Source organism: Zeus faber (genome assembly GCF_960531495.2).
Source record: "Zeus faber genome assembly, chromosome: 21".
NCBI classification, from domain to species: Eukaryota; Metazoa; Chordata; class Actinopteri; order Zeiformes; family Zeidae; genus Zeus; species Zeus faber.
In genome coordinates this window covers 3,432,111-3,448,501 of record NC_137208.1, presented here as the reverse complement: position 1 = coordinate 3,448,501, position 16,391 = coordinate 3,432,111, and the positions used below count along the sequence as shown (strand labels likewise).

At 45.9% G+C, this 16,391-nt stretch overlaps 1 protein-coding gene across 2 annotated transcripts in view; it reads left to right on the top strand.

Annotated features, from left to right (window-relative positions):
• The window catches only part of sbf1 (SET binding factor 1), an 87,418-nt gene that overhangs the window by 50,493 nt on the left and 20,534 nt on the right, over window positions 1-16,391 (top strand). For both annotated transcript variants that reach the window (XM_080022382.1, XM_080022381.1), the window contains exons 15-24: window positions 806-912; window positions 1,668-1,817; window positions 2,115-2,183; window positions 2,736-2,897; window positions 3,409-3,677; window positions 4,181-4,353; window positions 4,922-4,995; window positions 9,798-9,990; window positions 10,303-10,430; window positions 10,868-11,043. In XM_080022382.1, the coding sequence (XP_079878508.1) occupies window positions 806-912; window positions 1,668-1,817; window positions 2,115-2,183; window positions 2,736-2,897; window positions 3,409-3,677; window positions 4,181-4,353; window positions 4,922-4,995; window positions 9,798-9,990; window positions 10,303-10,430; window positions 10,868-11,043 (1,501 nt within the window). The remainder of the gene's footprint in view (window positions 1-805; window positions 913-1,667; window positions 1,818-2,114; window positions 2,184-2,735; window positions 2,898-3,408; window positions 3,678-4,180; window positions 4,354-4,921; window positions 4,996-9,797; window positions 9,991-10,302; window positions 10,431-10,867; window positions 11,044-16,391) is intronic.

The following is a 16,391-nucleotide window of genomic DNA, read 5'->3' as shown; positions in this document are numbered from 1 at the left end:
TAGCATTAACACAACTGTTTTCAAAAGTCCGTTTTTTTAACATATTCAGTTGTAAAGGTATTTGAAAAATATATTTTTTACATAATAAAGTGTAGAAAAGTATTAAAAGTCTGTTTATTTTAGACATTTAAGTGTAGAAAAGTCTGTTTTTTTTCCTTACATGATTATCCTGGAAGGAAATATCAATAATTCAAAGCGAGTTGACTTTTCTTGATAGGTTTTGTCAGTTTGTGTAAGATGAATGACCCATGCTCCGTCACCAGGAACAACATGGTTTGCAATTGAGCAAACAAGCTGGAATCCTTCCCCCAGCTTGTGTTTACTGACTCGTTTTTTGAGACTTAAGGAAGGTCATGTGACTTATAATACAATATATGAAAATATATAAAATCTGCCATTTTACACGTTTCCATACGTGTTTGACAGAAATTGTCCCTTTTTAAATGGGTTCTTGCAGTGGAATGTTCTTCAGACATTCTATGGATTCATTGTGTCAAGCACCAATCAAAATCTGAACCCGAATCCCAAACTATGCACTAGAAAAATAAAAAAACAGAAATTGATTGTAATGTTTATTTTCATTAAAGGCCTTTTTAAGTCTTGATGTAAATCTCCTTGAATTGCCCTTGTGTGAGGAATGTGCCGTAGTTCTGTTCGGGTGGGGGAGGGGTCCCAAAACGCTCTAAAAGTTGAAACATATAGAGTGGGAGCGTTGAACTTCCTGTCTAGACGTCTCCCAGCGTGCGTGTAATGGACGCTGGGTGATGAATGGCCTCTAATCTGTCCCCGTTCCCCGGCTCCGCAGGGGACGTCGTGGACAGGAACGTGCTGGCGAACAGCGCCCGGCGGCTGGAGGTCGTCAGGAACTGCATCACCTACATCTTCGACAACAAGATGCTGGAAGCCAAAAAGGTAGAAAACGGTCTCTTAATATTCAATCTATATCAATAATCAAGTCTATTTTGATTTTGTCCAATTCCACCTATATTTCTGTGTAGAATGGAAATTTCAATCATTTCGGATTAAATTTGCAGCGACAAATCTCGGCGATCTGGATCATTTCAGTGAAATTGCAAAGATTGTTCACTATTAAAATGGAATCAAGCAAAGTGAACAAATGAAAACAAATGAGGAGCACGATTGAATTTGAAGCAGCCCCCCCCCCCAAACAATAACCATTAGTAGTTATTTTGGTAGTTAAACATGATCGTCTGTAATGATGGCAAAAACCGTGTTACCGGTGCCGCCGATAACGCCTTTCTCCCGCGACCCGCTCCCCCTGGCTGCTGCCGGCGGAACTGCGGGTAAAAAGGAGACGCGGGAACCGGCGTTTGCCCTGTGAAGAGACGATTCATTTAGATCTGTTTCATATCAATCTGCTTTTCAAGTCTACTTTGATTTTATCCAATTCCCGCAACATTTCAGCGTCCGTCATATCGTTGTGAATTTGCAGTGAAAAATTTCCACTAAAAACAAAAATAAGTGACGTGTGTAAGTATGTGTATATATATATATATATATATATTTCTTTCTTTAAAAAATTCCAATGAAATTCCAATGATTGCGTCATTTCTTTTTGGAAACAACCAAACAATTTCAGTCCAGTATGATTGATATGAGCCGAATATGAGGTGCTGACCACGTTGTCGTCTCCCCCCCCCCCCCAGCTGATGCCGGCGGTGCTGCGGGCACTGAAAGGCCGCACGGCGCGCGTCTGCCTGACCCAGGAGCTCAACCAGCACGTGCTGCAGAACCGGGCCGTGCTGGACGACCAGCAGTTCGACTACGTGGTCCGCATGATGAACTGCACCCTGCAGGTAAGACTCGCTTGACGGGGCATTGGGGAGGTCGCGTGTCAACTTTTTGGACGAGACGAGGAGCTGTGAATAGGCGAACGGAGGCTGCCAATGTTTTCCTTTTTCCCATGTCATATAAGCGCAGACTTTAAGGTGTGTTCTCAAGTGCGTCTGCGGTTGTAATCGCCGCCGTACAAACACTGGCAGTGGCGTCGCCCGCTTCACCGCGGGCTCCTTGTTGGCGTCCAGAGTGACCAAAGGGACGGAACCTCGGAACTGAAGTGTTCATTTGTGACGTGTCCTCCCCCCTGTGCCCAGGACTGCTCCCACATGGACGAACACGGCATCGCAGCCGCGCTCCTTCCCCTGGTCACCGCCTTCTGCCGGGTACGTACTGCGGCGTCGCGTCTCCCAGTTCCGCTTCATTCCAGGAACGCGAAGGATCCACCGGAGGAATTTGATGGCGTTTGAAGTTGATCCGTCCTCAAAATGATGACGTTTAGTGAACGTTATTATGGAAAACTCCCTCCTAACATGACTATAAACTGTAAATGACGCAAGCTGATTAGAATTTACGAGCATATATATATCTTTTAGAAATCCCTGGGGTGGGTAATTTAGGTGTTAAAACAGAAAAAATCTGCAAAATCTGATACAAATCATAGAGGGTCTCATATCAGACATTGGTTTTAGATAAAAAATGGATTCTATCTCGACCATACCAATACTCTTTGTTACTGTTTATTACAGATCATACCTAGTGTATGTAAATATAATTCTTAAAATGTAGCTTTTTCTAAAATTATATATTTTTTTTAACCTTTTCATATTTTTACTGTTCTGTATGTACGATCGTGGATAAAAAACAGAGTCAAATTCCCTGTCTGTTGGGTATGGGCCGGCGGTCCATATTGACCGTAAGCGTCGTCCGTCTTCCAGAAACTGGGCGCGGGCATTACGCAGTTCGCCTACAGCTGCGTGCAGGAGCACATGGTGTGGACCAACATGCAGTTCTGGGAGGCCATGTTCTACAGCGACGTCCAGAACCACATCCGGGCCCTGTACCTGGAGACGGAGGAGGGGGAGCAGCATGGCAACTCGGTGAGGACCAGCACGCCACGCCCTGGTTTCAGCGACACCTACCAAATGAAAGAATGCATTGAGACCCAATATTGGTTTAAAATTATTTTGTTACGAGTATGTCTAGTGTCATAACTCGTATGCCTAGCATAGCGTGCTTCCACTATGAAAAACATTCCCCAACAACATAGCTAAGTTTGCAACAACATAGCCAATCATTCGCCATACATACTGTTATTAATGTGAAATTGGACATATCCGCATAATCTCTTCCAAGTCATTAGCATTAGCATGTAGGCACCATGAAATAACGGATGTAAAACCAGACTGCTGATATTAACATATCAGCGGTCATTATTACAAAATAAATGACTGATACACAGAGCAATGTGATAATACCAAAATAAATACTTCACATACTGTATATATATCAATACATAAAAATTGATTGAGATTTGAAAATGAACCTAAATACTTTGCAAGCCCGAGTGGCTCCGACAGTACCCGGACTAACTCCCTCTCCTTGTCCTAGGAGCCCCAGGAGGCCCCCGGCGGGGCCCGCTCGGCGATTGGCGCCCTGGAGCTGGCCTCGGAGCAGAGCCGGCTGTGGCCCACGCTCTGCAAGGACATGCAGAGTGAGCGCGTGCAGAAGGAGGAGAGCACGGTGTTCAGCCAGGCCATCCACTACGCCAACAGGATGAGCTACCTGCTGCTGCCGCTCGACACCTCCAAGAACCGCCTCCTGCGCAGCTCCGGCCTGGGCGACGTGGAGAGCGTCAGCAACAGCTACGTCACCAACAGGTGGGGCGACAACCGCTACCTCACAAACCACTATGTTGGCGATAGCCATGTCACCAACATGTGGGGGGACAACTGCTACGTCACAAACCACTATGTTAGCAACAGCTACGTCACCAACAGGTGGGGCGACAACCACAACGTCACCAACCACTATGTTAGCAATAGCTTTGTCAAAGACAGCTACGCCACCAACCACTATGTTAGCTCCATCAGAAACAGGTAGGTCAGTATCTGCTATGTCACAACTAACCGTGTATAGTCATAAAGCGCATTATGTTAAACCAGCTTTACATTGAATCGGACAAACGACAACATCAAACTGGTGTTTTTAATTTCTATGTAGAGTCCGGGGTGCACTTCTCGGGCAGAAGACTGATCTCTCCCTTTTCTACGACATATTTTACGATGTAAAATCCAGACGCGTGCTCTACACGGCAACGGCCAAAGGTTCATGGGCTGTTTTAAACACAGAGGGTGGTTCTCCCATGCTCTTTGTGCTGCAGTATCGCGGGCAGCATGGCGGAGAGCTACGACACGGAGAGCGGCTTCGAGGACGCAGAGAGCTCGGACGTGGCCAACTCCGTGGTGCGATTCATCAACCGCTTCGTGGACAAAGTGTGTAACGAGAGCGGGGTGACCAACGAGCACCTGAAGGCGCTGCACACCATGATACCAGGTAGTTGGAGGGTCCGGTTAGCCTGGTGTTATAAAATCCCTTGTTATAAAGCCTGGTGTTATGAAGTCTGGTGTTATGAAGCCCGGTGTTATAAAACCCAAGTTATAAGGTCCAGTGTTATAAAGCCTGGTGCTATAAAGTCTGGTGTTATAAAGTCTGGTGTTATAAAGCCCGGTGTTATGAAGCCCGGTGTTATCAAACCCGGGATTATAAAACCCAAGTTAAAAAGCCCGGTGTCAAAAAGCTTGGTGTTATAAGGCCCAGTGTTATAAAACCCGGTGTTCTAAAGCCTGGTGTTTAAAGCTTATTAGGTGCAGATTTTCTTGCAATTTTTTATCTGTCTATCCGTCATCTATATCTGTCTATCTGTTATCTATCTATTTATCTATCTATTTATCCATCTATTTATCTATCTATCTATTATCTATCTATTTGTCTATCTATTTCTCTATTTGTCCCTCTGTCTATATATCTTTCTGTCTATCTGCCTCTCTATCAAGCAGTCTATCTGCCTGTCTGTCTATCTTTCAAGCTTTCTGTCTATCTAAATTCCCCTGCTTGTCCCCAGACATCGTCCAGATGCACATCGAGACGCTGGACGCCGTGCACCGGGAGAGCAAGCGTCTGCCTCCGATCCAAAAGGTAAACAATTCCTTTTTCTACCTTCCGCTGGACAAGAGCCACGCGGAACCACGGCCGGCCACGCCCCCCCGCCCCCTCGCCACCAATCACAGCGGCTCACGCTCACAGTGTCACGGCAGGTACTCGCAGCGCACCGGCGCAGTGCATGCTGGGTGATGTGGTGCATTAGGAGAGTTTGTTTGCCGTGCCTTCAAAGCGAAGGGTGCTCTGGGCGTGCCTCCAAGGCGGCGGCTGAGATACGTTAAATCAGCACTATGTAACTTTTGGTATTTGGGATTTGGCGCCCCTCACGTTTCGGAGTGCAATTGCACTTTTCTGCCACTGTCGGGAAAACTCGGTCTTTTGAACCTTGAACCTTATCGGTCACGTTTCAACAACAGTCTGTGTTACGAATACAGATATAATGTACACCGAGGTTACCACGGACCTGGCCGCTTCAGTGAGCACTCAGACTGAGTAATTGAGGGTAATTTTGGTTCCATTCCCAAACGCCTAAGTTACCAAGTGCAAGAACAGACGTTCAAGGGGTGGTGGGTTGGAATGAAAGAGGTGGCATTCTGCATGATACAAGTCAGTGTACCGTCACAGTGATTTTGAAGCTGTTATTTGAATAGGGGAGCAACAGATCACAAAACTCACAGTTTTGAGTCACAGATCAGATCATTTTTCAGATCAGCAAAACTAAAAAGGGAGACATATACAACTTTGCTTTCCATTTATGCTGTAAAACACTTAAACTGAGGAACTCAGACCCATGGTCTGTAATTAAAACAACATACAAGATGTCCAGTGTTTAAATAAAATCTTAAAATTCATAAAATATTCAATACTCATTCGTTAAATTAAAGTGCAATATGAGGTGAAGCATGATACTGTACCTTCCTTTAAAAATGGCAGTGAATGAAAAAATATTCGACCCGCCCCCCAGTAACTCAATTTAATTCCAGTATCGTGTTCGGTTTCTCACGTTTATAGCAAACTGCATTTTATGTAAATTGGTTCAGAATCAAGCGAGTTACGGTCGATTTTGCAGAGACGTCTGCATCTCTCAACACACATTGTATGTTCATATGTCGGATCTTGAGCGTTCCAACGTGGCCGACGTGCAGACGCAAAGCGGCCACATTGGCTTCACGGTGTGTGGTAAAGTAGCAGCAACGTAACGCGAGAGTGGAACACAGCAGCTTCTGTCTTTATCTTCTTTTTACTGCAACTCTGCCCTTCACGTCTATGAGATTATGTCTTTAAAAGGTCACAGCGGCGGTGAAACTGTCTTTCACTACGATGCTTCAATCTCTCGTCTACGTGCCGTTCCACCGTTCCATATTTTAAGGTAGGAAAGTTACATAGCGTTGCTTAAAGATGAGATGAGTGCCGAGATAAGCTCGTCCGGCTGCCTTTTGTGAGTATTGGTCTGGTCGTCTTGTAGGAACCGGTCTGCGGGTCCTTCTAAAGCCCTACAGTGTTCAAATTAGGCTTTAAATGTAAATCAATCGTCTTTAATGTGAATTTATGAAATGAATGGTGAAAACCAGGCTCACCCCTGGCTGCGTTTCAAGTGGGATTCCAGTATGCGTAATATTTAATGAATGGATTTGTCTTGAATCCTGATATATAAATAATAACAAAGAAATATTTTTAAATAATTCAAATTAATTTACATTTTGAAGCAACATTTCATGGGTGTGCGTTGGTTTTGCAGTAGGAGTGCAGTTGGATCCCTCTCACAAAGCCATGTGTTGTGCAAGGGAATTATGGAATGGTTTTCAAAGCATGAAAAAGCCCCTAATTACATGGTCAGGTCGCTACGCCGGTTAGCTTCTCAACCTCTACCCGCACAGGAAGTCATGTTAGTTAGTCACTAGCACGCCGGTTCCTCAAACGTGAAGCTGTTTACTTTTTGCTGAATATTGTCAGTCCGTCCGATTTTAGTCTCTGAGCAAAATATCTTAAAAAGCGGCTTTCATCAGATTTTTAGCAGAGGTTGCTGATCTCATAAAGGAAGAATCCTTTGCGTGCTGACGATGGACAAAGATCTGAATCCAGATCCCGACTCTTTGGGCTTTTCCTCACTAGCTCCGGCCTGGATGCTACTTTGTTTACTCGTTGCGAGCAGAGGTCGCTGTAAACAAGCGTTGCTCTTCCCCAGAGAAAGTATCCAGCCCCTGCTCCAGAGTGTCCACTCTTTGTTTTCTCTTTAATATTTCACATTGCTGGGATGGAATGCTTTTGGGTTTTCACTGGGTCTGTATTTGTTTGGTCATTTGTCGGCTCACGTCGGGCTTTTCCCAAGCTGACACACTTAAACGGTTGTTTATTACAGTGTTACTCAACACCTTTTAAGGGTCTCCATGGCGATTGTTGTTGTTGTTGTTTACTGCGGCACCTGAACTGGAGCATGGATGTGAAGGCATGACCTGAGCAGTGTGGATTTGTTTGTTTTTCACTCACACATGTTCAGTCAAACGTTACCTTGTCCATCTGAAATCTCAACAATGTGGGAATAGAATTTTTTTTATCTGCGGTAATTTAAGAATCACAATCGGTTCATTTCCCCAAGTGCATTTTCACATTCAAGGAATTTGTCATGGTAGAGATTGATGTGCTGCTGAACAGCCAAATGTACAAACATTTCTAATTTCCAAAGGAACATATCCAAATAAATGGCAAAAATCTAAATATGCAAAATATACAGAAGATACAAAAAAGCGATACTATGCACGGAATAAGTTTAAGTTAAAAATGGTTGCTAGTGTTGCTATGGGTGTAAATAAAATCAAATCTATAGAATATAGGTGGATGTACCAAACAGATGAATAAATATGAACACAATACTACGGAGATGGATAGTAATGAGTTATTAAAGTTAATAGTTATTAGTTAATTGTTTCATGTATACTGTGATATTAAAGTGTTCTATCCAATCTATAATCAATAACAAAGGTATTCAAACATTTCTTTCCACAAGGACTGATAATAATAATAATAATAACAATAATAATAAGAAGTGATGATTCCAGTAAAATGGGATGATTGTGTGTGTGTGTAGATCTACTGCTTTAACTCTCTCTCTTCCTCTCTCTCGATTTCTCTCTCTCTTTCTCCTCATCCCTTTCTTCCTTTCTTTCGTTTGTTTGTTTGTCCTACTCCATCTCTAAACCTCTCCCTCCCTTTAACCCATCCATCCATCTTTCTTTCTTTCTTTTTTTCTTTCCTCTCTAACTCCCTTCAACACCATCTTTTCATCTATCGACCCCTTTCTTTCCTTCCTTCCTTCTTTCTTTCTTTCTTTCTTTCTTTCTTTCTGTCTGCCTCCCTTTAACCCCATCCATCCGTGTCTTTCTTTCTCCATCTTTCTTTCTTTATTTTTTTCTTTTTCTCCTCTACCTCCCTTCAACACCATCCCTTCATCTATCGACCCCTTTCTTTCTGCCTCCCTTGAACCCCATCCCTCTCTTTCTTTATATCTTTCTTCCTTCTCTGCCCCACCTGAAACACCATCCCTCCATCCATCGGCCCCTTTCTTTCTGTCTTTCTTTCTTTCTTTCTTTCTCTTGTAGCATTATAACGACTTTAGAATTTAAAAAATTAGCTTGTAAAAAGGGTTTCAAAATGTAGCTTCATGTGGTTTATGTAAATATCCATTTATTGTGACAATAACTTCATAAAGACGGGCCACCACTTCCACTCCATAAGCATTGGGGTTCTTTCTACATTTACCTCTGTCTTCAATTTTTAATGAACACAGACAACTTATTTCTGATAAATGGGATTTGTTTTTTCATGCTAACCAATTTAATAAAATGAAATAACAGTCAAATATTTGAAAAATGAAAGTAATAGTAAAATAAATTATTAAGAAAATAAGCAAATCAATACAGGATTTGGGGTGACAAAACCTTAACTCAGGGACAATAGTGTGGTGGGAAGTTACGACTCTTTTATCAAAATAATAAAAGTGATGCATACGCTAAGGGTAGTTAACTAAAGGGGGTCAAAAAGCGATATGAATTCTTCGACATATTATAAAATCAAATTCTAATTCGACATCAATTCATCAATCATGGAGGAGGTTGGAAGCCTTTGTCGAGCTAATCATAGGTCGAGCGTTTACTCTGGTTTCCCCCAAATAAATAGGCAGCGTCGTGTACACTGCGGTCGCTCACTGAATTACCGGTTCATCTTCCGGCGGTTTCGGCTACGGCGTGTGCGCGTCCAGCTGTCGGTTGATTCACTTCAAGGGGGCAGTTTGGCCGGGAGCAGCTGCTTCGGTTCTCGGATGGCCACCTGGCGACAGCCGAGGTTGTGGCTGAACGTCGTTATATCTGCAGATATGACGTGTGGCCTGGTCTGGGGACAAGGCGCTCGTGTGAGTCCTAGATCAACGGGAAGGATTGGGTGGACATGTGAGGTAGAGAGGAGGGGAGAGGGGATCGGGTCGGTCTCTACCGGCCAGGTCTCAGCCAAGATAACAAACGGGATCATTTGGATCATCTTGACGTCTGCCTTCAATCAGTCCTCCTGGGGTGAAGGTCCACGTTACAGGTCCAGTGTCTCAGCAGGGTTCATTAACCCCCCCCCTCCCCCCACGAATCTCTCTTTGTGGATTCAGGAAGCACAGTAGGCTTGTATTCGCTACACTCTCTACCTGCCTTTAACCCCATCCTTCCATCCATTGGTCCCTCTCTTTCTTTCTATCTTTCTATCTTTCTTTCTTTCTTTCTTTCCTTCTTTCCTTCTTTCTTTCTTTCCTTCTTTCCTCTTTCATCCTCCCTCCCCCCCGCCCTCCCTCTGCCCTGCAGCCCAAGTTGCTGAGACCCACCCTGTTGCCGGGGGAGGAGTTTGTGATGGACGGCATGCGCGTGCACCTGATCTCGGACGGGCGCGACGAGGCCACGGGGGTCATGGGCGGCCCCCCGCTGCTGCCAGCAGAGGGCGCCATCTTCCTCACCACGTACCGCCTCATCTTCAAGGGAACGCCCACCGACCCGCTAGGTGAGAGGACATTCACTATATACAGTGTACATTATACAAGTACCCAAACTAGGGGAAGAATTCTACGTAACAACATAATAAAACGCAAAAAATATATATACTACAAATACAAAAAGAAAAAAATAAATTATTAAAGAAATAATAATAATAATAATACAAAAACATTTAAAATAGTACAATCCTAAGTGTCTATATATGATCAAATTTATTTTCATTTTCATCATTTATTTGTGTGTGTGTGTGTGTGTGTGTGTGTGTGTGTGTGTGTGTGTGTGTGTGTGTGTGTGTGTGTATGTGTGTGTCCCCATATAGTGGGCGAGCAGCTGGTGACGCGCTCATTCCCCATCGCCTCCCTGACGAAGGAGAAGAGGATCTCCGTCAGTATTCCCATGGACCAATTCATCCAGGAGGGACTGCAGCTCCGCTCCTGCACCTTCCAGGTGTTCCATCCACTCCTCCTTCCATACCTCTCTCCCTTCTCTCATCCCTCTCCCTCTATTCTCTCATCCCTTTCTTCCCACATCCCTCCTCTCATATCCTCTCCCTCTATTCTCACATCCACAAGGTTCATTATTTATTGTTTATTATGAGGTTACAAATACAAATTGGTCATTGATTATCTCTTCTAGCTTATTCTTAATTAATTAATTGCATATTGTGTTTATTCTTTCTATTTTTTTATTATTACTTTATTATTATTATTTTTATTATTATTATTATTATTATTATTATTATTATTGTTATTATTTTTTATCATAATTATTATTATTATTATTATTATTATTATTATTGCATATCTTGTGATGCACTGACTCCTGGTGTGGTCCATGCTTTGACCTCCTCCTCCTCCTCCTCCTCTTCCTCCTCCCTCTTGCAGTTGATGAAGGTGGCGTTCGATGAGGAGGTGGCGTCCGACCTGGCCGAGGTGTTCCGGAAGCACATGCACAAGCTGCGCTACCCGCAGCACGTCCACGGCACGTTCGCCTTCACCGTGGGCCAGTCGGCCAAGATGGTGGTGGAGCACAAAGCCAAGGACAAGAACCAGTCGCTGAAGTAAGGAATGGTGGTGGAGACTGAACGGTACAGTGCAGGCGTTACGTTTCGGCTGGAGGTTATTCTTATCAGGATTAAAAGTTTGAAATATTTAAGGGAGTTTAATTCAGAAACCAGAGCCTTGTAACCCTGTTATGGAGTTCAGGTGGGTAATTTAACATGGTCATTGAATTTGAATATATCCAAATAACTAGGGATGTTTATTAATTAGGATGTTATTATTCAATACGATGTCGATGAGATGTCTCACGATATGATCCTATATTCGATATATTGACGTTTGATACATAATGAGAATTGCTGTCAACTTTTCAGTAAATTCAGTCTAATACAGAAATAAAATATATTAAAAAAAATGTCCAACTTCCAAACAAAGTATCAATATTACCATTTTCCAATTGATTAGGAAATTGAACTCATAGAATTTAATAGTATGGACACCTGAGTATGGATTGATTTTTTTACCCAGCCCTAGAAATAATATATAATAATAAATCGTCTCTCACCTACAAAAAAAGACAGGAAATTTGAAAATTAAATGGCGATAAAGATGAATAGCCCTTTCAGCATCGTAAAATAAGCAAAACAAAAGAAGAAAGAACTTTCGTTACAATTTAGTTTTGAGTTTAATCCCTCGATGATGATTACAATAAACAAGTGGAGGAACAGCGACATATAAAAACAATGACGGGAAACCACTTCGTTCTGGTATGAGAAACAGAAGTTCAACAACCTTCTCGTTTTAGGGTTGAGCGGCCGCCAGACGACCTTTTTTTTCCTCTTACGCTCACGGCCGTGCTAGAATGAACTCTGTTCCAACGAAGCTGTCAGTTATCAATCACCAGTAATCAACAAATATCTGACATTTGACCCCTCCAGCGTCCTCTAGGAGTGCAGGGCCGACACGCTGCATTGAACCGTAGTGCGGTGTGAACATACGACTCTCCCTGTGGCCGTCACGCTGCTCTCCTCCCAGCACGTAGATTCACTCCCTGGGAAAAGCCTGCTCCTCCTCCAGTTCACCTCAGAGTTAGAGTTCATGTTCACGTTGTGTAACCCAATTCACACTAGGGCTGAACGATTTGGGACAATAATAAAATCGTGATTTTTTTTATTTTTATTTTTTTTATTTATTTATTTTTTCTAGACCAATATGCAATTTTTTTTTTTTTTTTTTAAGGGTCTTATCTTCTGTATTATTCACTTAACATGAGCGATAAACCATTGTATAGGATGACCAACACAACACTGGATACAGTCAACATATAAACTGCTCTTTCCTGTTGACCAGGCCTAGGTGTTATGATGAAGTGAGATTCATTGATCTGAATAACATCTTTATTGAACTATTGAAATGTCAAAATAAGTCAGCTAAAAAAACGCTCTTTCCATGTGAGTCAGTAGGACCAGAGACCTGCTTCTAAGTCCAGATGCACGGCCAACGACACTTTCCTTCATGCTCGTGTCTCCCCTTGTTTTCTGGTTAATGGGTGTGTCTCAGATTTGCCCTAGTCTTGGTTTAAACAATCTGATCCCCAGAAGGAAGATTAGAACTAATCTAGGCCTAATCTAAGTAAAGTCTTAAATGAAATCTTTGGATGAATGGACGTGGGCCTCCGGGTTGTGCTTGACGACAGAGGAAATGGATGATCTGGAGTAAGAGCAGCACCAAGACCAGACAGAAGGAGCTGACTAGTCCTTCATCGGCTTGGTCGAGGACTCCCTAGTCTAGAACTTATTCAACTTAAGTTAAGCAACATTTCAGAACAGCATTCCAAAATGTGACGTCTTTTTTACCTCATGCTGCGTTACAGGGGAACTGTGCTGTGTGAAAGCTCTTTGAGGGTTTATATTTAACCGGTTATTACATTACATTACATTACATTTCATTTAGCGGACGCTTTTATCCAAAGCGACTTACAATTGTTCAATCACCGACGGACGCAGCCATCAGGAGCAATTAGGGATTAAGTGTCTTGCTCAAGGACACTACAGCATGCTAGCAGGAGGAGCCTGGGATCGAACCAGCAACCTTTAGATCACTAGACCACCAGCTCTACCTCCTGAGCTACCATCCCCCATTATTATCTTCACTCGGGATGATCCCTTGAGTTCATCCTTGGGAACGTGCGTGGTCTCGTTTCAGAAGTGGTGTGTGCCTGTACACCTGTGCTAGACGCCTGTGCGAGACGCGTGTGCGAGACGCGTGTGCGAGACGCGTGTGCGAGACGCGTGTGCTAGACGTGTGTGCTAGACGTGTGTGCTAGACGTGTGTGCTAGACGTGTGTGCTAGACGTGTGTGCTAGACGTGTGTGTGCTAGACGTGTGTGTGCTAGACGTGTGTGCGAGACGTGTGTGCGAGACGTGTGTGCTAGACGTGTGTGCTAGACGTGTGTGCTGGATGTGTGTGCTGGACTTGTGTGCGAGACGTGTGTGCGAGACGTGTGTGGGAGACGTGTGTGTGCGAGACGTGTGTGTGAGACGTGTGTGTGCGAGACGTGTGTGTGCTAGATGTGTGTGTGCGCGAGACATGTGTGTGCTAGACGTGTGTGTGAGACGTGTGTGTGCTAGACGTGTGTGTGAGACGTGTGTGTGAGACGTGTGTGTGCTAGACGTGTGTGTGCTAGACGTGTGTGTGCTAGACGTGTGTGCGAGACGTGTGTGCGAGACGCGTGTGCGAGACGTGTGTGCGAGACGTGTGTGCTTGTATGCGTGTGCTAGACGTGTGTGCTAGACGTGTGTGCTAGACGCGTGTGCTAGACGCGTGTGTGCTAGACGCGTGTGTGCTAGACGCGCGTGTGCTAGACCTGTGTGCGAGACGTGTGTGTGCGAGATGTGTGTGCTAGACGTGTGTGCTAGACGCGTGTGCTAGACGCGTGTGTGCTAGACGCGTGTGTGCTAGACGCGTGTGTGCTAGACGCGTGTGTGCTAGACGCGCGTGTGCTAGACCTGTGTGCGAGACGTGTGTGTGCGAGATGTGTGTGCTAGACGTGTGTGCTAGACGCGTGTGCTAGACGCGTGTGCTAGACGCGTGTGTGCTAGACGCGTGTGTGCTAGACGCGTGTGTGCTAGACCTGTGTGCGAGACGTGTGTGCGAGATGTGTGTGCTAGACGTGTGTGCTAGACGTGTGTGCTAGACGTGTGTGCGAGACGTGTGTGCTTGTATGCGTGTGCTAGACGTGTGTGCTGGATGTGTGTGCTGGACTTGTGTGCGAGACGTGTGTGCGAGACGTGTGTGGGAGACGTGTGTGTGGGAGACGTGTGTGTGCGAGACGTGTGTGTGAGACGTGTGTGTGCGAGACGTGTGTGTGCTAGACGTGTGTGTGCGCGAGACATGTGTGTGCTAGACGTGTGTGTGAGACGTGTGTGTGCTAGACGTGTGTGTGCGCGAGACATGTGTGTGTGAGACGTGTGTGTGCTAGACGTGTGTGTGAGACGTGTGTGTGAGACGTGTGTGTGCTAGACGTGTGTGTGCTAGACGTGTGTGTGCTAGACGTGTGTGCGAGACGCGTGTGCGAGACGCGTGTGCGAGACGTGTGTGTGCGAGACGTGTGTGCTTGTATGCGTGTGCTAGACGCGTGTGCTAGACGCGTGTGTGCTAGACGCGTGTGTGCTAGACCTGTGTGCGAGACGTGTGTTTGCGAGATGTGTGTGCTAGACGTGTGTGCTAGACGCGTGTGCTAGACGCGTGTGTGCTAGACGTGTGTGTGCTAGACCTGTGTGCGAGACGTGTGTGTGCGAGATGTGTGTGCTAGACGTGTGTGCCAGACGCGTGTGCTAGACGCGTGTGCTAGACGCGTGTGCTAGACGCGTATGTGCTAGACGCGTGTGTGCTAGACCTGTGTGCGAGACGTGTGTGCGACATGTGTGTGTGAGATGTGTGTGCTAGACGTGTGTGCTAGACGTGTGTGCGAGACGTGTGTGCTTGTATGCGTGTGCTAGACATGTGTGCTGGATGTGTGTGCGAGACGTGTGTGCGAGACGTGTGTGGGAGACGTGTGTGTGGGAGACGTGTGTGTGCGAGACGTGTGTGTGAGACGTGTGTGTGCGAGACGTGTGTGCTAGACGTGTGTGTGAGACGTGTGTGTGTGAGACGTGTGTGTGCTAGACGTGTGTGTGCTAGACGCGTGTGCGAGACGCGTGTGCGAGACACGTGTGCGAGACGTGTGTGCGAGACGTGTGTGCTTGTATGCGTGTGCTAGACGTGTGTGTGCTAGACGTGTGTGCGAGACGTGTGTGTGCGAGACGCGTGTGCTAGACGTGTGTGTGCTAGACCTGTGTGCGAGACGTGTGTGTGCTAGACGTGTGTGCTTGTATGCGTGTGCTAGATGTGTGTGTGCGAGACGTGTGTGCTTGTATGCGTGTGCTAGACGTGTGTGCTAGACGCGTGTGCTAGACGCGTGTGTGCTAGACGCGTGTGTGCTAGACGCGTGTGTGCTAGACCTGTGTGCGAGACGTGTGTGTGCGAGATGTGTGTGCTAGACGTGTGTGTGCGAGATGTGTGTGCTAGACGTGTGTGCTAGACGCGTGTGTGCTAGACGCGTGTGTGCTAGACGCGTGTGTGCTAGACCTGTGTGCGAGACGTGTGTGTGCGAGATGTGTGTGCTAGACGTGTGTGCTAGACGCGTGTGTGCTAGACGCGTGTGTGTTAGACGCGTGTGTGTGCTAGACGCGTGTGTGCTAGACCTGTGTGCGAGACGTGTGTGTGCGAGATGTGTGTGCCAGACGCGTGTGTGCTAGACGCGTGTGTGCTAGACGCGTGTGCTAGACGCGTGTGTGCTAGACGCGTGTGCTAGACGCGTGTGTGCTAGACGCGTGTGTGCTAGACGCGTGTGTGCTAGACCTGTGTGCGAGACGTGTGTGTGCGAGACGTGTGTGTGCGAGATGTGTGTGCTAGACGTGTGTGCTAGACGCGTGTGTGCTAGACGCGTGTGTGCTAGACGCGTGTGTGCTAGACCTGTGTGCGAGACGTGTGTGTGCGAGACGTGTGTGCGAGACGTGTGTGCTAGACGCGTGTGCTAGACGCGTGTGTGCTAGACGCGTGTGTGCTACACGTGTGTGTGAGACGTGTGTGTGCTAGACGTGTGTGTGCTAGACGTGTGTGTGCGAGACGCGTGTGCGAGACGTGTGTGCTTGTATGCGTGTGCTAGACGTGTGTGCTAGACGTGTGTGCTAGACGTGTGTGCTAGACGTGTGTGCGAGACGTGTGTGCGAGACGTGTGTGCTAGACGTGTGTGCTAGACGTGTGTGCTAGACGTGTGTGCTAGACGTGTGTGCTAGACGTGTGTGCTAGACGTGTGTGCGAGACGTGTGTGCGAGACGTGTGTGCGAGACGTGTGTGCGAGACG